Source organism: Wasmannia auropunctata, unplaced genomic scaffold (assembly GCF_000956235.1).
Source record: "Wasmannia auropunctata unplaced genomic scaffold, wasmannia.A_1.0 LD285936.1, whole genome shotgun sequence".
Classification (NCBI taxonomy): domain Eukaryota; kingdom Metazoa; phylum Arthropoda; class Insecta; order Hymenoptera; family Formicidae; genus Wasmannia; species Wasmannia auropunctata.
Window position 1 is genome coordinate 1 of NW_012076954.1, and position 1,350 is coordinate 1,350.

The 1,350-nt window shown below is 27.4% G+C and overlaps 1 protein-coding gene across 1 annotated transcript; it reads right to left on the reverse strand.

The window, feature by feature from the left end:
* Nucleotides 1-136: 136 nt before the first annotated feature.
* LOC105461513 (ATP-binding cassette sub-family G member 4-like) lies at nucleotides 137-1,272 on the reverse strand (the record flags this gene model as incomplete). The annotated part of the gene is made up of 4 exons (XM_011708011.1): nucleotides 1,066-1,272; nucleotides 714-814; nucleotides 422-577; nucleotides 137-255 (listed from the first exon to the last, which is right to left on the reverse strand). Coding segments are annotated over exons 1-4 (572 nt in total), but the record flags the coding sequence as incomplete, so codon positions are not given.
* Between the last annotated feature and the right edge of the window lie 78 nt (nucleotides 1,273-1,350).

The following is a 1,350-nucleotide window of genomic DNA, read 5'->3' on the forward strand; positions in this document are numbered from 1 at the left end:
TGTGCTCTTCCGATCGACAAATATCTGTTATATAAAATAAGAAACGATTTATACAGAAAAAAATTATACGTAAATATTAAATTTAAATGCTAAAAGTTTTAAATTTACAATTACTGTGATATAAAATTGTCTGTACCTGAAAAAGCTAAAATAACATATAGGCTGTAGATACGTTGGCATTTCTTCTAATTTTACATAAAATCCAGCGAATAGCATTAATGGTATACTCATTGCCGGAACTAAAAATATACCTAACTGGAAGAAATTATATTTAATTTCATTATTATCTTTTCATATTAAATAAAAATGGAATTAAAATTTGTATGGTATAATGTGATCAATTAATTAAAAAAATTTATTGTTATAAGTAAATAGTTTAATAATTTATTATGTAAATTATGTATTATGTATTATGTAATACCTCAATGTCAACAGCTGTGCCTACAAGTATTCCGACTGCTTGTGCAAGAAGCGTAATTAACATGCAAATGCCCCACGCCTGTAGAATTCTATTATATTCCATTGGCTGTCCTGTCATGTAATATGATATAAACAGAAAGGATGAAGCGCAAAGTATCTAGAAATTAAATGAACATATAATTGACTTAAAAACAATGACAATATATTTAATTACAGTTTGATATTTATCCAGAATTTTATCTCTGAAAGGAATAATTAGTAACAAAGTTGTATAACGCTAAATAAAGTCATACTTGCATCAGGAGATCCGTTAATACTTTTACGCTGTAGTAGGATTTCAAAGAGTACCAATTATTTAAATGTTCTTGCAGGAATACTGCCGCTTCCGTGGGAACTAGAATGAGATATATTTAATATATATTATCACAAATTATGTATATGTATTATACAATTATTTATAAAATTTATCAAACGCATTTATCATAATTAGCATAAATGTAGCAGGGTGAAAATCTTGTCAAAGAGATTTTATCAGTTGTTTAGAAATAAAAAGGGATCATAATAACATATAATTTAATTTCATTTGCAAGTAAAATAACAAATAATGCATTTATACGTAAAATTAAATTTACACATATCACTTACCTATTAGCACTGCCATTATGGAATTTGCAAGATATAGAGTAACCTGCAAAATAAATAAGAGAGCAATGTTGCTCACTATTTTTTCCGCGACATCGCCAAAATTATAATAAACCTGCCCTAATAACAGAGCGACTACGATGTGCGTCGCTAATCTTAGTTTCGTAAAGGTCTGAAAGATTAACCAAAATGATATCATTTTTATTTTCCAATCAAACCATTTATTAGTATTACATTCTATTCTACTTTTAAAAGATTTTACTCACATAGATCGGAAGAGCACACGTC